Raw genomic sequence first — 15,280 nt, 5'->3', positions numbered from 1 at the left:
TGAGCAGATTTTGTATTCTTTTCAGATGATGATGATGATGCAGCTCCTGTCCAATCTCAATGCAGTTAGACTTTATAGAAAGAATTTTAGCCTCTGAATTTTCACAATGAGTAGCTTGTTTTTTGCCTTTGGAAAGCAGCTTAAAACTTTGGTCTCATTATTCTGTTATAGACATGGTGTATTCCAAGCTGAAAGATCAGTAGCACATGTGAATATTTCCAAAGAGAGATGTGCTGTCTCCTGATTGGGAATGGACAAATGGAAAATCCTTTACTCATAACTGAAGGATGTGGAGGTCCCATTATTGGACTGGGACGGACAAAGTCAGAAGTCACATAAGTCAGGTTATAGTCCAACAGATTTATTTGAAACCACAAGCTTCCTTCAGGTGAAATGCAAATGAAGGAGCAGTGCTCTGAAATCTTGTGATTTCAAATCTAAGCTGGTACCCCAGTGCATGGTGTTCCAATGTTAGGATGCTTCTTTCCAAAGTAATTCTCTCTCTCATTCTCCCTCTTTGTCAATCCATTCTCTGTTCATTTTACAATCCCACAGTTAATTTTTAAAATATATTCATTATTTGTCACATTTAACAAGATCTCAGTACCTTGTTTGCCATCACTGCACCATTTTGAGCTGGCACGTTGCATAATTACAGCAGAGAAAATTAGAATGAGATGTACTCTGTACCTAACCCTATGCTTGTACCTGTACTGGGAGTATTTGATTGGGATAGTGTAGAGGGAGCTTTAATTTCAGTTGATAAGAGTAGAGACAGCTTTATTCTATCTTTGACCACACTTTCAGGACATGGGGTATGTAGGTGGACTTTTAATTTCAATTTCAAAGAGTACAGAGAGCTTTGCTCTGTATTTAATCCTGTGCTGTACCTGTCCTGGATGTTTTTATTGAGGACTATTTTGAGGGAGATTTACTATCAATTTACTTCCAGTTCCAAAGAGTAGAGAAAGCTTTACTCTGTATTCCCTGACCTGGTAAGGTTTGATGATGACAGTGTTGTGAGAACTTTTACTTTCTGTTCAAAGGAGTAGAGCAAGCTTTACCGTCAGAAGGAAGCCATTCAGCCTGTTGTATCAAAGTTGGCTCTCTGCAAAAACAACTCTTGATTCCATTCTGTTCTCCTTTCCCAAAGTCATGCAATTATTTTCCTTTTGAGGGATTTTTCCTTCTGAAACCCTGACATTTTCTGCTCCAAGACACTTTGTGTGTTTTACATTATAGCCACTCATTGTGTAAAATGATTTGGAGACCCTGGTGTTGGACTGGGGTGTACAAAGTTAAAAATCACACAACACCAGGTTATAATCCAACAGGTTTAATTGGAAGCACTAGCTTTCGGAGCGCTGCTCCTTCATCAGGTGGTTGTGGAGTACACAATTATAAGACACAGAATTTATAGCAAAAGTTTATATGTGATGTAATTGAAATTATACATTAAAAAATACCTTGATTGTTGGTTAGGTTTCTCATCTGTTCAAATGGCCATGTTAGTTTCATTTCTTTCATATGTAAATCACAAAACCCTTTTTAAAAGTTACATTCTCAGGTTAACTTTAACAACTGGTGTCAGCTCAGATAATGTGTTGAAGGTGTTCGCCCCCTGTGTGCTGTTGTCTGTGCCATAATGTTTAGACTGATTCTAATCTTAAAAAATGAGTTAACAGAGTCTTACATGGATCCATGCAGTTTTTGAGCAAAGTACAATGTAACTCTGCAAGTACAAATTCACCCCACAAACGTATATGTGCATGTAGATTTGTGTGTCTGGAATGGGGGGTTGTGAGTGTCTGTGAGAGAGAGTATATGTGTGTGTGTGTGTGTGTGAGAGAGAGTATAACGAGATCGAAGTTCGAGAGAGGGTGCATACGAGAGTGTGGGAGTGTGTGTGTCTGTAGGAGTATGTGAGAGTGTGTGCATGTCTGTGTATAGGAGTGTGTGTGTGTGCGCGTGTATAGTGCAGTAGTGGTCACCTATAGTGTGACATGAACCCAAGGTCCTAGTTGAGGCCCTCCCTATGGGTACCAAACTTAGCTATCAAAGTGGTTGAGCACAGGCTGATAGCTATGTTCGGTATCCGTAAGGAAGGCTTCAACCGGGACACCAGTACAGGTGTCCACCATTATACTATATATATATATATATATATACACACACACACACACTCGCACATGCATCTTCTCACAGGCTTAGACCCCTTTACACTCTCTCACACACACACACGTATACACACTCTCTCACAGACACTCTCAACACCCCACCCCAGACACAAACACACAAACCCATATGCACACATACACCACGTTTGTGGTGTGAATTTGTATTTGCAGAATTACATTGTACTTTGCTCAAAAACTGCATGGATTTTTGTAAGACTCTTAACTCTTTTTTAGATTAGAATCAGTCTAAACATTATGGCACAGATAACAATACACAGGAGGTGAACATCTTCAACACATTATTGGGCTGACACCAATTGTTAAAGTTAACCTGAGAATGTAAGAAGAAGAACAACTTTTCCAATCCACCCATATGGATTGAAGCCCCTCATCCCAGGCACCATTCTCGTAAATCTTTTCTGTGACCTTTCTCAAGCTTTCACATCCTTCCTAGTATGTGGTGCCCATAATGGGGCATTATACAGCAGTGTATGCCTGACTGAAGTTTTAACAATGTTCATAGGTTTGTTGCTGTTTGTACAATATGCCTCCATTTATAATTACTCAGTCATGTTCCTTTTCCATATATTAATTAAGTCACCTCTTAACTCTTCTAAACTCCAGTGGATTCAAGCTGAGCCTGCCCAATGTTTCTTCATAAGACAAGTCACCCATTCACGCTATTAGTCTAGTAAACCTTCTCTAAACTGCTTCCTGGCATTCTTCCTTTAATAAGGAGACCAGGACTGCACATAATACTCAAGGTGTTTTCTCACCTTTGTCACTGAAGCATAATCTCACTACTTTTGTATTCCATTCTCCTCTCAATAAGTGATAAAATTCTATTAGCTTTTCTGATTACTGTTACTTGCATATTAACTTCTAGCAATTCAGTCAACTTTCTATTGTTATGGCCAGACCAAACCCCCTCAAAATGCATAAAAAAGATAGTCTCGACCCTAGCATTTTCTTATTTTAAAAGAGAGTGCCAGGCATTGCAATCTGGGTGCAATTTGGTCAAACTAACCAGGCTTGAAGCAAAACACACTTTATTCAAACACTATGATTAAAATACAACGTAAGAAGGAAGATATTCCAACTCTATTGGAAAAATAGCAGATTTAAAGATGATTTAACTACTAAACAGTAACTGTTCCAATATATTAACATTCCATAAACACACCCTTGGCAAATGCAAATTCAGTAAAATAGATTGTCTGACATGCAATCCTCCAGCCTAGAAGATAAAACATTGTGAGAAAACTGTGTGTGTGTGTGTGTGAGAGAGAGAGAGAGTAGCAGGGAGAGATGTACTGCAGCTTTCAACCGCAGCTTCAAGAACCTAGCAACTGCTACTGAAAAACTAAAACTAAAAGTCTGGGAGGGCTTGACCTCACCCATTCAGGCTGCTTCTATTGTTTCAACTTCTAAAAAAAAACCAAGGCCTCACGAGCTGTTTACTTAATTGAATTCAAATAGACAGCTCAGTGCCACTGTCTTTAAACTTCAGCAAGAAACCCAGGACTAGCAACTGCTACTGAAAAACTAAAACTAAAAATCTGGGAGGGCTTGACCTCACCCATTCAGGCTGCTTCTATTGTTTCAACTTCTAAAAAAAAAACCAAGGCCTCACGAGCTGTTTACTTAATTGAATTCAAATAGACAGCTCAGTGCCACTGTCTTTAAACTTCAGCAAGAAACCCAGGACAAAATATACCTCTTAAAGCTATAATATCGTCGCTCTATTCATGCTGCTATTATCCGTTTTCTTCAATGAGTTTCCGTTTTGGTGGCAAGTCTAGTGTGTGGCACTTTTTCAAATGTCTTTTGGACGTTCATGTCTACCATATGACTCTGATCAACTGTTAATCCATCAAAAAGGCTGAATCAATCAGGTAAACCTGATTTTTCTTTTAGAAAAATCTATACTGGGTTTTCTACGACTTGACTGCAGTTGTCAAATAACTCTTAACAATAGGGATTGTTATCCCTAAACTCCTTCTCAACACTGAAGTAAAATTGACTGGCTTGTATTTTCTGAGAATATCCCGATATCTTCTTCAGACAGAGGTGAAACATTTGCCATTCTTCAGTCCTCACCACTCCTGAATCAAAGGGAAATACGGGAAATTGTGGCCAATGTTTCCTCAATTTCTATCCCGATTTCCCTCAACATTCTTGGAGGTGTCTCATTCGATCCTAGACACTTAACAACTTTAAGTATAACCAGAACCTCCTCTTAACCTGCCCTTTCCCACATTTTAGCCAATCTATTATTGCAACTGCCTCTTATTTCACCATGATTTTGACAGCATCTCCTTCCTTGGTAAAGACCAATGCAAAAATATCCATGCAGTACTTCAAATTAATACTAATCGTGTTTATTTGTATCCAGCAATTTGCAAGTTGAAATTGTTTTGAATGAAAGATGCACTGCCTGGGAGGGTCATTGATCATGATCTTTAAGAAGTACTTGGATGAGGGGACTTAAAATGCCATAACATTCTAGGTTATGGACTAAGTGCGGAAAGTGGGACGAGTCAGTACAGACATGATGGGCTGAAAAGCCTCTTCTCTATTGTATGATTCAAACAAATTCCATCCTATTGACAACAGAGAGTCAGTCGGTCCTGGACATTAGTTATTGTACCTGATCGCAGGTGATCTGAAGTTGCTGTTTATACTATACTTTGGAATACCTGTTGGAATATTGTGTGCAATTCTGGTCTCCTTCCTATCGGAAAGATGTGAAACTTGAAAGGGTTCAGAAAAGACTTACAAGGATGTTGTCAGGGTTGGAGGATTTGAGCTACAGGGAGATGCTGAACAGGCTGGAACTGTTTTACCTGGAGCATCAGAGGCTGTTGGGTGACCTTATAGAGGTTTACAAAATTATGAGGGGCATGGATAGAGTAAATAGGCAAAGTCTTTTCCTTGGGGTTGGGGTGTCCAGAACTAGAGGGCATAGGTTTAGGGTGAGAGGGGAAAGATATAAAAGAGACCTAAGGGACAACTTTTTTCGCACAGAGGGTGGTATGTGTATGGAATGAGCTGCCAGAGGAAGTGGTGGAGGCTGGTACAATTGCAACATTTAAGAGGCATTTGGATGGATAGGAAGGGTTTAGAGGGATATGGGTCAGGTGCTGACAGGTGGAACTAGATTGGGTTTGGATATCTGGTTGGCATGGACGGGTTGGACCGAAGGGTCTGTTTCCATGCTGTATATCTCTATGACTCAATGACTCTATGTATAAACCAGGTGATTAAATTGCCTGTAGCTCTGCCACTCAGGTCATCATCACCTTTATAATTCCCACACAGACTGGGGTTACCATGAAGGGTTCCCCTTCTCAACATCACCCTTCACCTGATGTGTGGTGACCCTTGGGTTAAAACGCCCTTAGTCATCCCTCTAAGACTACGGTGACTTTACCTTTCTTTGACTTCATACATTGTATTATGTAGTGCCATACTGGAAGCAGCCATATTTTGATGCACAAGTTACTTCTGAGTGACTGGTCAAGCAACAGAACCCCAAGTTTGAGCAGGAGGGATTGGACTGATGAACTATTATTTGTCATTGCCCTTTGTTATGAAAGTTTGCAGTATTCAGCCTCATTGATACAATACCAGAGTTTTGATTACACCACAATATCTGAACAACAGAGACCTGGGTTCAATTCCCGCCTCAGGCACTGACTGTGCGGAGTTTGCACATTCTCCCCGTGTCTGCGTGGGTTTCCTCCGGGTGCTCCGGTTTCCTCCCACAGTCCAAAGATGTGCAGGTCAGGTGAATTGGCCATGCTAAATTGCCCGTAGTGTTAGGTAAGGGGTAAATGTAGGGGTATGGGTGGGTTTTGGGTCGGTGTGGACTTGTTGGGCCAAGGGCCTGTTTCCACACTGTAATGTAATCTAATTATATTTTATGAACCTATATTTCTTTATTCTTTGCAGATTTGACGAACTTCTGCAGGATTTAAACAATCCCTGGATCATTTATTTGTTTTGGGGCTGGGAGATTTCTCAGAAAACTTTGCTCACGTTGCACACTGTAACTGGTATTGAAAGAAGGGATGTACTAACATTTGGAAACGATGCTAAACGCTTACAAATATCATTGTGGTACATGGAATGCGGAGAAGTTAAAGATTGAGTGATTCTTCCAGCTGACTGCCTAGGGATTTAGTTTCGGACACTCCCTTGTCACGAGGTGGGGGTGAAGAGAGACAGAAGGTGCAAAGTCTACCTGGTGTGTGGGTATAGCAGGCGGGTCGCGCTGAGAGAGCGGCAGGCAGTGAGTGAATGAGAGAGGCAGAGGGACGTAGGGAGTGAATAAGAGAGGACAGAAAGCAATTGCAACAAGCTTATTGCTCCAGCCATGAGGAACTGCAGTGCACGCTAACTCTGGCAATTACTGAGACGACACTTCCCTATGGCGGTGGCAGAACTGTACACCAAGGTAACTCAGTAACTTATTTAACTCTCCGAAGCCGAGCGTTGCTGGCAGCATCAAATGCACCAATCTATTCCGCGTACCCTCCGCCGAACCTGTAAAAGGACTATATTCTCTGCAGGTGTTCGTGACTTTAAGAAACTCTGGCGAATTTGCTGTTCGGTGAATTACAGCATTGTGTATAAAGTTGTCGCTGTGAAACGCCTATAAGCAAAACAAAACAACAACTGCGGCTGCTGGGACAAAAACAGAAATTGCTGGAGAAACTCAGCAGGGTTCTGATGAAGTTGGACTCGAAACGTTAACTCCGTTTCTCTCTCCATTAGATACTGCCGGACCTGCTGAGTTTCTCCGGCAATTTGTGTCTTTGTTCCACAGCAGAGACCATATGGAACCGCTTTTATCACTGAGGCGGTGTGACAGCGTTGCCTAATGTCATTGGGTTCTCTCCGGTCGTGATGGGCAGATCTACCAGCTTTCTCACGTGGGTTCTGAGCCGTTTGGAGTTTGAGTTGATTTGGACAGCAGGAAGAAAGTTGTACATTGTTCAGAAAGGTGACCTCACCTGGAGGCAGTAACAGGATCTGGCTGTGTACACTTGCCCAGAATTCATTGAACGCTGATCCTCTGAAATTTCAAAGGCAGAGAGGAGACTGCCCCGAATGTTGAAAAGTCCTGTTTTTGTGATTACTCTGAAACTGTCTGGCACCTGCCACAAGCAATGTACCAGGTGCAACCTTCTGTATGCCAACTTTCTGGGGTCCTGTATAGTTTGACTATGTAATGTATTTTGTAATTACATCGATAAATTTGACTGACATAGTTTGGCACTAAGTTAAAATGCTCAGAGAGCCAGTGCAGATATGATGGGGTGAATGGCCACAATAACACATTGTGACAGACCAATAGGAGTAGGCCATTCAGATCCTCAGTCTGCTCCATCATTCAGAGAGATGATGGCTGATCTGTACTTGAGCTGAAAATGTGTTGCTGGAAAAGCGCAGCAGGTCAGGCAGCATCCAAGGAACAGGAGAATCGACGTTTCGGGCATAAGCCCTTCTTCAGGAATGAGGAAAGTGTGTCCTTGGTCTGTACTTGAATCTCATTTACCTCAACACAACAAAAGTCTTAACCTATTTCTGTCTTCAAAGTTCCAATTGCCCTAACATTAGAGATTGTTGAGGAAGAAATTTCCAGGATTGTATTGCTTTTTTGTGAAACAAACCTGCTTTATTTCCCTCCTCATGACCATACTCTAATTTTCAGGTGATATCACCTTAGCAGAGGAGAATTTTGATTTGCATCTACCTTATTGAATCATTTAAAATTTTAATCACCCTCAAACTTTTAAATTCAAGGGAAATTCAGATCAATTTTTTTCTAACCTGGCCTCAATTTAACCCTTTCAGCCCTGCTATATTTCTAATGAATCTGCACCATTGCCCACTCCAAAGCAATTTTTCTTTTGTAGTTTCCTGATTAAACCTAGTGAGAGAACTCCAGGTGGGTTCTGACCAAAACTGTGTCAAAACAAACATCATTTTCACCACTTTGCATGCCCTTTTTTGATTAATTTTTGAACCTATTCAGAAACTTGGATGGGCAGCACGGTGGCACAGTGGTTAGCACTGCTGCCTCAGCACCAGGGTCCAAGGTTCAATTCCAGCCTTGGGCAACTGTCTGTATGGAGTTTGCACATTCTCCCCATGTCTGCGTGGGTTTCCTCCGGGTGCTCCGGGTTCCTCCCACAGTCCAAAGATGTGCAGGTCAGGTGAATTGCCCATAGTGTTAGGGAAATGGGTCTGGGTGAATTACTTTTTGGAGGGTTGGTGTTTTAGCAACACAAATAGTGGAAAAAAACAAGGTGGGGTATGAGACTCTATTCCCCAAAAGCAATCATGGAGCACAATATAACAGTGCTTTGAGAGAGGGGGTTCCAGAACTTTGACCCAGTGACCATTCCTTTGATGTGATAGAACTCCAAGCCAGGATGATGAACATCTTAGAGGGGATCTCCACATGTAATGCATTGGTAGCACTTGTCCCTTCTAAGTGACCGGGATCATAGCTTTGGAAGATAGTGTTGAAGATGACTCAGAGTTGCTGGAGTACATTATGTATTGGTTCACACTGCTGCCATTGTGCATCAATAGTGGAGGAAGTGAATGTTTACGGCTGTGAATGGTATACTGATCAGCCAGGCTTCTTTAGTGTAGTTCGAGCCGCACTCATGCAGGCAAATTGAGGGCATTCCATCACCCTCCTGACTTCTATCTTTGTGGATTCAGGAGATGGCTGACTTGCCTCAGAAATCCCAGCCTCTGACCTGCTCTTGCATCCTCAGTATTGACATGGCTGGTTCATTTATGTTTCTGATCAATGGTAACAACTTGAATGTTGACAAATGGAGGTTCAGTGACAGTAATACCATTGGCCATTAAGAGGAAATGGTTAGATTCTCTGGTCGTACCAGGCATTTGTGTGGCATGAATGCAGCACAAGCCTGAGAATTGTCCAGGTCTTGATGCATGTTGGCAAATACTGACTGAGTATCGAAGGAGATGCAAAAGAACATTGGCTGTTTGTTGATGATGTCTGACCTGATGATGATGTGGTTCAAGAAGATACCACAGAAGGTGAAGATGGACAGCGTCTTGAGGGACTCCTGCCGTGCTGTTCTGAAACTAAGATGATTGACCTCCAGTAAGGACAATCATCTTCCTTTGTGCTGGCAACATTAGAAACTAAATTTTCCTAATTTTGAGTTTTGGTTTTCTTGTCCCCTTTTGAAAAATACAATTAAGCCTCATATTTGAACAGTTGGCCGCTATATTGAGATGTGCAACAGGGTTCAGTACTGTGGGACTGCCACAGAATAAGAAGTATAATATATTGATTATTCGCCTTCTTCCCATAGATCAATGAATGGTATCACAACAGGAGAGATGAAAAAAGATGATGTGGATACGCTCTATCATCTAAGGCACTAGTCAAGTCATTAATTTTCAGAAGTGCCCTTGTCAATGGTATGAACACTGTCTGAGAGGCCCTTGTGTTCTGGTGGTAGTATCACTACCTCTGTCAACTGAGTCCCAAGTTCAAGTCCCACCTACTCCAGGGATGTGCAATAATAACATCTTTGAACATGTAGATCTGAAAATATCTTTTAAAAAAAAACTGTCTGCAAGTAATGGACAAAGCAGCCTTTAACATTCTACTTTGACAATAGCATCCTAAAGTTGACAGGCCAGCTGTGTGTAAGGGAGCTGTTTCTGAGTGTTGCCCATAATTTATGCATCAACAGAATAGCCTGGCAGGGAGGGGTACCTGCTTGGTGACTTCACATTTATTTGGAACAAGAAGTAATAATATTTGAGATACTTGATATGGCATAGCCTGGACTTTGAACTTTAGAATAATGTTTTTAAGAAAAGGTAAGTTTTCAGTCTTTCCTTTCCATTGTGTTTTTTTTTAGTTTTCACTTGAATTGCTATTTCAGGGAAAAAAAGAATTCTTGGCCCACTTTTTTTTCTATGCTATGTGCGTTTGACTCACTTCTTTATTGTCTGTGAAGCACACTCCCTATGGATCTCTATTGCAATTCAGTTGCTTCCAAGCTTCGTTGCCAAGTGCCCCTCCCTTGTCTGCTCTTCTCATTGAGAGTAATTATTTTGTGGCTGCATAATTAATCATTGCTGTTGTTTAGCCATTTATGGTCTGTAACACTGCACAAGTCCAATAAACATTCTGGCTTCAATATTAATTAGAAGAGGTGGGTAGGAAGTAGCGGTGGTGCTGGTGTGGGATGAGAAGGTTGACCAATTTGTGCTTGGGAAATCCTGAAGGATTTAGAGGGATATGGACTAAGTGCTACAAATAGCACTAGATTAGATTAGGCTATCTGGTTGGCATGGACAAGTTGGACCAAAGGGTCTGTTTACATGCTACACATCTCTATGGCTAAGTGGGTGCAGAATTAATTTCAAATTCATTTATCTTCCTAACATTGGTTACTCAACAAGAAATTGTTTTAAAGAATCCTTGGGGATCAATTGGACCACTATAGGGGCAGAACAATAGTTAGCACTGCTGACTCACAGCACCAGGGATCCGGGTTCAATTCCAGCCTCAGGCAACAGTGTGTGGAGTTTGCACATTCTTCCCGTGTCTGTGTGGGTTTCCTCTGGGTGCTCTGGTATCATCCCACAATCCAAAGATGTGCCGATTAGGTGAATTAGCCATGTTAAATTGTCCATTGTGTTCAGAGATGTGTGGGTTAGGTGTATTAGACAGGAGAAATGTGGAGTAGGGGAATGGATCTGGGTGGGTTATTCTTCGGAGGGTTGGTGTGGACCTGTTGGGCCAAATGGCCTGTTTCCACGCTGTAGGGATTCTATGAAATTCTATGTTGCATTCATTGTTTCATGATTCTGTCTCCCATGTCCTCTGGGTTCGGATAGCATAGTGGTAGTGTGCCTACATCTGATCTAGGAGGCTTGGGTTCAGTTCCTACCTGCTCCAGAGCTATGTAGTAACATCTTTGAACAGGATAATCTGAAAACGCATCTCCCACCCCTCAGGTGGCTGAAAAGTCCTTTGATCTCAAATTAAAAGGACAGCAAGCTAAAACAGGTTTGCACCGTTTACTAATCTGAGTGAATAAGGGCAGACTTAGGACCCCCTTTTCTCATTTGGATGGTGCTGAGTGAAACGGATACTGTTTAGGAATCTTCAGCAGTTCCTATAGCCAACAAAATGAGAGAACCTTTGTCAGTTCAATCATTGTAGGGTTGGATGGAGGAGAGTGCCATTCATTGGCCCCATTCTCTTCGTACTTCCCCCTCTCCCTTCAAATCATAAGACAGGATCGAATTTGACCCATTTGAAAAGCAAAGATTGAGGTGTAATGAATGGTGGAAGCTCATTTACATTATTGAAAGAAGATTCGATGCCCAATTTAGGTTTTGCTGGATTCTCCTAGTTGTCATGCTTTTGGGTATACTGCCAAAAACACATCATTCACAGTTTCTGCCCCTTTCTTAAAGAAGGAATTTATTGTAGCATATTGGCTGTAGTTATGACAGTCATGTAACTCTCACAACATGAATAACCTGTCAGGGTTAAATCTCAGCAACGACAATAGGTTACCTCTGGAACATCTTTAATATGTTCCCTTCATTGTGGATCAACGGTATTAATTGTCTCCAATACATCATCAATGAAATCCTCTGTGATTGTGCAAAGTTATTTGTCCTTGACTTCTTTTCAGCCTATGACACTGACCATCCTGTCCTCCATTATCTAGCTCAGTGCACCTGCCTGATTGTAGGCAGAGCATTTTCATGGTTCTCTTCCGATCCTTGAACTTTTATCTACAGAGTCATCCAAGGATGTATCTGCCCTTGGAATTCTGTTCTTCTTCATCTACATCATGTTCGTTCACAGCATCATTTGCTGCTATTGCTATTGCTGTTTCACATACAATGACAACACCTGACAGTACTTCCCACCAATTGCATGGAGTCCTTCATCCCCTCTGCTTTGTCTGGTTGCTTATTTGATGTTCAGTCTTTGAGCATCCATTTCCCGCAGTTAAACTGTGCCACCTGCCTTCTCCATTATAAATTCCATGACCTTGCTCCTTATGCAACCCATTCCTTTTTCCCAACCATTCTCTGGCTGAACCTAACTGTTGCATGTAGTTCAACGTTGATCTGAGTTCATTAGTCGCTGTTTAAGTGTGTTGGTGGGTAGAAACAAACACAAACAAGCAGACACAACACAACCAAAAACAATAGCCACATTACCTTGCAGCAAAGACATATCAGAAATGACTTTCAGATTACTCAGACCCCTTGGCATCATCATCGCCCACAAACCTACCAACACCTTTCAACAACAACTAATGAACCTAAAGGATCCATTAGACACTACCAACAAAACTAACGTCATTTACAAGATAGCATGCAAGACCTGTAAAAACGCTACATTGGACAAACTAGCAGGAAGCTTGCCACCAGGATACATGAACACCAACTAGCCACCAAAACATGGCCCACTCTCACTCGTTTCAATACACACAGACAAAGCAGGACACCACTTTGACTGTGACAACAAACACATTCTAGGACAGGCGAAACAAAGACACATACGAGAATTCTTAGAGAGATGGCATTCTAACCATAACTCCATCAATAAACACATCGATTTAGGTCCTATCTACCTTGCCTTGAAAAACAGGACCGGAAATGACATCACCCACCTTAAGAAACCAAGACCTATAAATAGAGAGGCGGGTCATACCACCAGCGCTGCACCTGGAGACTCTCAATGTTGATGTTACCCAGTATGGTGATAAAATGTCTGAAAACAAACCTTCCGGCTGAGTGGGCTAACTTACATACTTCCCCATATCCATAATTTTGGTCGCTTGCTTGGGTGGCCTGCCATACTGCACTCTCTGTGAAGTTCAGCTCCTTAAACTCTACTCTCCGTGCCCTAACTCTGTCATGATTGCTGGCTGACTTTGTTTTACTCAGAGGTAAAAACAATGACTGCAGATGCTGGAAACCAGATTCTGGATCAGTGGTGCTGGAAGAGCACAGCAATTCAGGCAGCATCCGAGGACAGGCAAAATCGACGTTTCGGGCAAAAGCCCTTCATCAGCTAGGATGAGGTGGGGGAAGGGGAAATGAGGAAACTGTTGAAATCCACATTGATGCCCTGGGGTTGAAGTGTTCCGAGGCGGAAGATGAGGGGTTCTTCCTCCATGCGTCTGGTGGTGAGGGAGCGGCGATGGAGGAGGCCCAGCACCTCCATGTCCTCCGCAGAGTGGGAGGGGGAGTTGAAATGTTGTTCCCTACTCTCTGTATATCCCATTACAATTTCTCGATTCAAATCTCTTCATTGCTTCACCCTCCACTGTCCCTGCCACTTTTTCCAGTCCTATAGCACCACCACATAACTCCCTGCTTCTCTGTCATTGGCCTTTTATGCATTTCACTCTAACCGCCTTTCCTCTTCACTCCACCCTTGGCTACGGTGTCTTTCAACACCTGGGCTTGCTCCAAAAGTTATGTCCCTCCACTCTTGGCTTGTTGCCCCTCTCTCCTTTTAGACCATCCTGAAAAGCCATCATTTGATACAACCTTTGGCCAATTGTCCCAATATCTCATTCTTGGGTCGATGTTAGTTTATTTCCGATTAGACCTCCATAAAGTATCCTCAGAAGCTTTTCTATATTAAACACAACAAGGTTGTACAGTGATCTTATTAGCTCCAAATCCCTCCTGAATTACAGCTTTCACTTAACCTCTTGTAGACATTGAAATTAGACAATTGTGTTCAAAGACATAACCTGACAGGATTAAGGAATAGGAAAGAGACAGTTACTGGATGAGAGAGATTTTCAAGCATGACCTCCAGGTGACAAGCGACATTAAAAAAATGTGTTAGATGATGTAACGCTGCAGTCATTATAAGGCTACACATCCATCACCACAACAAATGCTGTGAGATAGTAACAAGTTTAAAGAAAATGGTTGAAAAAAAATGCAACTGTGGTTTTAAAAAGTAGAATGCTTACACAACAATGTACTTTCTTTCCTGGACTTGAAGGGACTTCTTATTGCTTAATCTTAAAATAACTGTAGCTGTTTTTGAAAAATAATTGAATTTTGAGATCATTTTGGTGCAAAACATGTCATTTTAAAATCTAGTAACACTTTAGGACGTCTTGCTTTTAATGCCTCGATAGTGACTTAAACGTTTAAAGCTTACAAAAAATTTAGAAGTTTGTTTTACAATTTCCCGAGTGGTTTCCGTGAGTATAATAAACAGTTAAAATGAAGTATAAGCTGCTGCCTCGTGTACATAATAATATCTGCTTTAATTCTTAAACTAAGTGTAAAGGCCAGTGAACAGCTGCCATTTCTCTCATTATTGTTCCTATCTCCTTTTATTTGAATAAAAGGCAAGTAGTTGCCATAGCAATAAGTGAACATTAAAGTTAAATGACTTCCATGATGGTCCGGGTTGTAAAATCAGTCTACAATGTACAACTGGCTACGTCATAACAATCTTGCCTGTTAATGCAAGTTTAAGTTTTAGTTGCTACTTTATAGTTTGACTCTATGACAACAATCACTAACTACAAAAATAATTTATTGTCTGGGACACTTTAGATGTTTGAATGCTGTGCATTATTGTGTTGATTTCTAGAAAATATTCTTTGAAGATACAGGGTCTGGAGTGGTACCATTTAGAATGTGCATTATGTTTATCCTATTGAAGTCAGTTGCATAATTTATTTAATTTTGTGTATTGAATTTGATATTAATTGTGCTCTTTAAACATGTGATCAGCTGCATGACATAAGTTTTCATCAACATGTGAAACAAAATTTAGACCAAATGCTTAATTTTATCACTCCTCCAAATACTTATTAACTCTTAAATCAATTGAGAACAATAAACTAAATACCCTTAATGAAGTAATTGCTGTCCTAAGAGTATTCTAATGGTCAAAAAGCTGAAAGATGTTTTGTACAATGGTAAGTTAGTTGTTGTTTATTACACAGTTAAAGTTGTCAGACACATGTACCAATCGAAAAGTGTGGCACTAGAAAAGCACAGCAGGTCAGATAGCGTCC

The 15,280-nt window shown here is 41.3% G+C and overlaps 1 protein-coding gene across 1 annotated transcript in view; it reads left to right on the top strand.

Annotated features, from left to right (window-relative positions):
• Nucleotides 1-6,378: 6,378 nt before the first annotated feature.
• Nucleotides 6,379-15,280, top strand: part of myo5c (myosin VC) — an 85,924-nt gene continuing 77,022 nt past the window's right edge. The window contains exon 1 of the mRNA XM_043677061.1: nucleotides 6,379-6,636. Coding sequence (XP_043532996.1) covers nucleotides 6,610-6,636 — 27 coding nt within the window. The 5' untranslated portion in view covers nucleotides 6,379-6,609. The remainder of the gene's footprint in view (nucleotides 6,637-15,280) is intronic.

This window comes from Chiloscyllium plagiosum, chromosome 36 (assembly GCF_004010195.1).
Source record: "Chiloscyllium plagiosum isolate BGI_BamShark_2017 chromosome 36, ASM401019v2, whole genome shotgun sequence".
Classification (NCBI taxonomy): Eukaryota; Metazoa; Chordata; class Chondrichthyes; order Orectolobiformes; family Hemiscylliidae; genus Chiloscyllium; species Chiloscyllium plagiosum.
Note: the sequence above shows the minus strand (reverse complement) of the source record. Positions and strands in the feature narration are given on the sequence as shown.